Source organism: Gavialis gangeticus, unplaced genomic scaffold, assembly GCF_001723915.1.
Source record: "Gavialis gangeticus isolate Ggan-Ray unplaced genomic scaffold, GavGan_comp1, whole genome shotgun sequence".
In the NCBI taxonomy this organism is placed as follows: Eukaryota; Metazoa; Chordata; order Crocodylia; family Gavialidae; genus Gavialis; species Gavialis gangeticus.
In genome coordinates, this window is record NW_017729020.1 from 7,158,111 (window position 1) to 7,163,554 (window position 5,444).

General features: G+C 49.9%; 1 protein-coding gene across 1 annotated transcript in view; it reads right to left on the minus strand.

Moving 5' to 3' along the window:
* Positions 1-315: 315 nt before the first annotated feature.
* The window catches only part of BAG4 (BCL2 associated athanogene 4), a 9,127-nt gene continuing 3,998 nt past the window's right edge, over positions 316-5,444 (minus strand). Inside the window, exons 3-5 of the mRNA XM_019514317.1 lie at positions 4,352-4,600; positions 3,295-3,540; positions 316-1,791 (exon numbers count right to left, since the gene is read on the minus strand). Coding sequence (XP_019369862.1) covers positions 1,297-1,791; positions 3,295-3,540; positions 4,352-4,600 — 990 coding nt within the window. The 3' untranslated portion in view covers positions 316-1,296. The remainder of the gene's footprint in view (positions 1,792-3,294; positions 3,541-4,351; positions 4,601-5,444) is intronic.

A 5,444-nucleotide genomic window follows, 5' to 3' on the forward strand; every position in this document is an offset into this window, starting at 1 on the left:
TCCGAAATCAGGTCCAGTTTTTCATCTGCTAGTTTGGGCTAGCTAGGATCTCATTAGCCACTGCTCCAGAAGAAGGCAAAGACTACAGGTACCTAGCAATTCAACACGATTCTGCTCTAAACATTTCCAAGTAACATCTTTCACTGTCATCCAAGTAAAGACTTCCATGCCATTTGCCAGATTCACTAATAAGCATCTGCTGCAGAGACAATTCATGAATGGCATTTGGGTCACCAAAAGGCTTCACTTAAGAAGTTTCGTGTAAGGTTTGACTTTAAAAAAAAAAAAAATCACTTCAAAGATGCAAATTACAAGTATTTTTTAAAACTTGCCAGGGTTTATTACCTCATCATACACAGAAATGACTCTTCATGAATTGTATTCCAAGGGTGGATGGTAGCTATTTGACATCTCCCCTCCACAGTGTATTGTACAGAATCACCAAGTAGGCAAATCGTAGTGAAAAACAAGAGTGCAGTATGTGAAAGGACACTACAGTTAGAAAGTGGATTTTTACCCAAATGCCCTGAAAAATCTTGTCCAAATGCCTCACTTATAACTGTTCCATGATGACATTCAAATCTTTCCTCTGCATTGTTCAAAAGCTCCCAAATGTGTTCCTTATCATTTTCCTCCATATCAGACACCAGAGTGAAACAGCGTGAAATCACATTCACTGTAGTCACCATATTAATCTGGCTGTCTGTTTGATCTCTTCCACCAGTGCTTCAACGTTATGACAGAGTGCACCAAAGACACAGAAGAAGAATACACAACCAGTATGGCTAAGGTTAAGCAGCAGAAAATACACACAAATATAGTGGTCCGCAAACCTCATGTCTTGTTCTCCTTGCTGTGTGCTGCAATGCCTTTGTAACTCAAAACTTGATAAGTATTCTAGTTATTGGAAAAGTCACTGTAGCTCCAGGTGGTCTCTAAAGATTCCGCCTGGTGTGGAGAAATCTGCTCCACACAAAGGGGTTCTGTCCTGCTGCTAAGAAGTGTGCAGACACCTCAGAGCCTGGCACAACAAAACCACTTCACTTGGCAATGTCGGGATTCCAGAGCCCTCTGTACATTCATTGGTCTGGAACAACGGACTGAATTCAGAACTGATGAGTCAATCCTCTCTTCGTTCGTCCACAGCCAAATTGTCATTTGTTGGCCTCTTTGAAAAAAAAAAGGAAGTCAGAATTTATTGCTTTTTATTATCAACAGTAGTCAGGAGGAAGGACAGACAGGTGAACAAAACCAGAATTCTCTGGGCCATCAAAAGCAAGCCTCACGTTGTTCACTTCACAATCCCTTTCTTTCCAGTTTTTCCAGGATGGCCTGGATTCTGTGGACAGCCTCTTTCCTGGCTTGTCGAACATTGTCCTGGCCACCCGTCTCGATGGAATCCAGTTCCAGCAGCTCCTTGGTCAGCATCTCTTCCAGCAGCCGGAAAGCCTTGTCTGTCTTTCTGCCTACAAATTCATCCACCTCTTGCTCCAACTGCTCAACCTCCTCCATAACTCGCATGATGCGCTGAATCCCTGGCTGAACACTCAGGCAGTTTGAAGAAGGCTGGTCACTTGCTTTAAAACCTGCATCCTGGGTCACAGCAGCTTTCCTAGGTACATTGTCATACATTTGGGGCTGTGCGCTATATTGCACCTTGGGGTTTGGAGAGGGTGGTTTGGAGTGGAAGGGGGTTGGCTTGTGATCATTCATTGTCCCAGAGTGCTGGTGATTGGCTTCTGCAAAGTAGCTGTGCTGGCTTGTTCCTTGCTCTGGTTTGTCATAAGCATCCTAAATCAGAAACAGAGGTGTTTTTAGTTTGGTCCCCTTGACATCAGCGTGTATCCCATGTTCTACATCTAGGAGGGCGTGCAAGCAGCCCAACAGGAGCTGGGAGGCCCAGGCTGCTGAAAGAAGGTGTGCATGCCTAAGGTGGCGGGCAAAAAAGGTTCAGGCAGGGAAGTTACCCAGGATGAGGGTTGCAGTTTGAGACTGTCACGCACCGTGACATCATAATATGCCATGTCCTAGTAACTGACATGCAGATGGCCTTACACGAGTGCTGCTGCCCAGATGCACCTCCAGAAAGGAATGCTTGGGCAGTGAGCTGGTGCTCAAACCTTGCGCCCACCTAAGAACTAAACTCCAGCCAGAAAAACCTCAAGCAGTTCGCAGAAGGCTGCATCTGTAGGACGATAGCGTAAAAAGCTTTGAAACATTTTGTAGTGCGGCCAGGTCAGGATCACGCTTGCTACAGATCTTTGAAGACAGCGTGTGTGAAAGGATTCTAGTACCATTCCTCTGGTCAGTGCCAATGCATCTGCATCTCAGGTAGGGTACAGGGCAATTTTATAACAGATATTAGATAAAAAAAGAAATCTGAGTCCTAGCGATTAGAACTCCACCTTGGGACCTGGCTGGCAGGCCTTGCCAGCACTACCACAGCTTTTGTGGGGCTGGTTTCAAGGCCTCTCATGGTTGGCCAGACTGGGGGCGTGGAGTAACGAACTGAGTGCGTGCACTGTCCAAGAGTTATTTCCCCAGCACTGTATTCTTAGCAAAGTCTCTATTGGAGCATACTGATGCCTAGAAATGTGCTTGGGAGGAAACAAGGAAGCATCCAGACAGGAACAGATCAGCTGCATCTCCCCTACTTTCCAGAATCAGATGCTTTAGAGATAGTGCAAGAACCCTCTGCACAAGAGACATGTGAGATAATCCCATAGCCCAGCAAGATTTGATCCTAATCCTTGCTAGATACTGTTCTAAGACTCAATCTCTGACGTCTGATATCAGCTTCAATACCCTTAATTTCCAGCATTAAAGTGGAACTCTTGATATCTATAAAGGATACCCAAGTTATGTATCCAGAAGAAAATACTTGCAAGAGTTCATAGGATTGCATTACCTCTTTGCTCCCAACTACAAACCATTTCCTTTAAAAGGCAGAGGGATTTCAAATAAATGAGATGCCAGTGTTTCAGAGATAGCATAGTCTAGTGCTCTGACTGCAAATCTGGAACTAGAGGATATTATCCTGGCTTTGTCAAGCTGCCCCTGTGGCAGGTCACAACAAATCCCCCATGCAGTGTCTGTAGTTTAAAGCAAGATGTAAGGGCAAACAGTGCTTCATTCCCAAGTGTGATCCTCTTTGTCTGGCCCAGGTGGGAATGGGAGGCACTGGAGAAGTGGCATACCTCAACTCTGTGAAGGGAATGTTTGCATTTTTACCTATGTGACAGATCTAGGACCAACACTAGTAGGCTCCATAGCCTTGAGACCATAAACCTTTACCTTTGTCTCATGAACTGGAGGGTGTGGAGCAGGAACTCCGTTGCCCGGCCAGGATGGATGCGACTCAGAGACGTACGGGTTCCCATGTGTTGAAGCAGCTGACCAGCCATAACGCGGCTGCATCCCATAGACTCCTGAGGGAGCCCACAACTCCTCCTGGGGTCTTGGCTGCGACGGGGGGCCCTGCGGTGGAATCCCCGGACTAGCATCGCCATACGAGTAGTGTGGGACAGCCATGCCTGGCGTCTGCAGGGAGAACAGACACCACCTCTGAAATCACATCCACTCAGCCAGCAGTAATCCATACCAAGGTGCTCCTTGTTAGGAACAGCACGGTTGGACTGGCTATCCTGGCTCTGCTGGGTCAGCCCTTCTACTCTAGCTCTACAAAAAGGAGGTGTTACGCATTTCAGACAGGGAGGGCTTCTTGGGACATTCATGCAGTGGAGTTGTTGTCTAAGCCAGCCTGGTACAAACAGATCAGACTGCTGGATAGTTCACCAGAGACAAAGCGCCTTCGACCTTCTATTGGATGGAAATGCCTGTCAGGACTGCAGCCTTGAACATAGGACTTTGGTTTCCCCAAAGCAGCAGCTACAAGTGGATGGGTAGGACCTGCATAAGTCCTTTATCACCCTCCCTGGTACCCAGTTGACTGGTCAACTACTTTCTCTACTTCAGGGAAGAGGAACAGCTTTTGCTAATCCTTGACTTTTGCTCCTGTCCCAGCCTGCTATTGGACTCTGCTTGCTAACCCTGACATTGACTTTGGCTCCCCAGTACTGGCTCTAATGCTCTGGTCCTCCAATCTGGTAACCCCAATCCCCAACAGGTACCTGACAATAGCGAGAAGCAGGAACTGTGGAGTCTGTTTCTTGAGCTCGGGGATTAGCAGCTGGTAGCTGGAGAGGCAAGCTGCACTTTGCAGTGTGCTTGCCAGGCTTTGGTTGAGGAGGGCTGTACTCAGCACCACCAAGTACCTGGCTGTGAGTTTTGCCCACCCCAGGTATGCGTCCAGAGGAAGTACCCATTGTTGCCTGTGTCCTGGCTTCCTTACCTGTGGTGGGGAATACCCTGGGACATGCCTCCTGAGAGAGGAGCTTTCTGCTGTGCAGTCTGCTGCGGGGTAGTTCCAGTGAGAAGCTGGTGATGGAGACCTGTACATGCCTGGAGATTCTGCAGGGTAAGGGGGCTGTGGGGGCCCAGATGAGTAGTAAGCGTTTGATTGTGTCAAACTGGGATAGTGTGCAGGAGCCGAGGGGTAATGGGTACCATAGCCTCCATTTGTGTAGGGAGAATCCAGCCCCTGAAAAGCAATCAGAGAAGGTACTAAGAACCTGGACTGGCTCTGGGCTCCTAGGTCTGAGAGTACAGAAGCAGAATGGTTTGGACAGCAGTAAGAACAGCATTTTAATTTTTACAAGTCAAGAAATAATGTATCCAACCCAATCTGGTTGCTAAGGGATAGTTGCATGCATCTACTTCCTCACTTGGGGAACTGTGTGCAGCTGGTAAGTCTGTTGTGGTGGAAGGGGATGAGGGAGGGAATGAGCATTGTGTGTGGGGGGGCGAACAGATCAACATCCCCCATGGTGAGGGACGGGGCAGGGGCAAGTGCTGCCCAGCCAGGGGGGGCAGGGCGTGGGACAGAGCCGCGGCTCCCAGGGAGTGGAGGAGGCGGCTCCCACCGCTGCTTGCACCCCAGGAGGGCATGGGGGGGCAAGTGCTCCCAGATCTGTGTGGGGCAGACAGGCTGCAGCTGCAGGCTGGAACCAGGGCTGAACCGGGCTCTTCTTGGCAGGGGCTGGGGCTCAAGGTGGGAGCTTCAGCCACCACAAATTTCGCTGTACTCCTACTTCCAGCCCCGCCGCAGCCCCAGCTCTCCCGGCGCGTGGGTGGAGGCAGGGCATTGAGTCAGGTCTGTGGCAGTGGCGCTGGAAGCAGGGCTACGGCGAAATTTGGGGCGGCTGCAGCCCCCTCCCTGAGACCAGCCCCTGCCAAGAAGAGCTCAGCTCCAGCCCGCAGCTGCAGCCTGCCCTCCCCACGCAGATCCAAGGGCACATGCCCCCCTCCCTCCCAAATGCCCTCCTGGGGTGCAAGCAGTGGCAGGAGCCACGCCCCCCCAGGAGCCGCGGCTCCGCCCTGTGCCT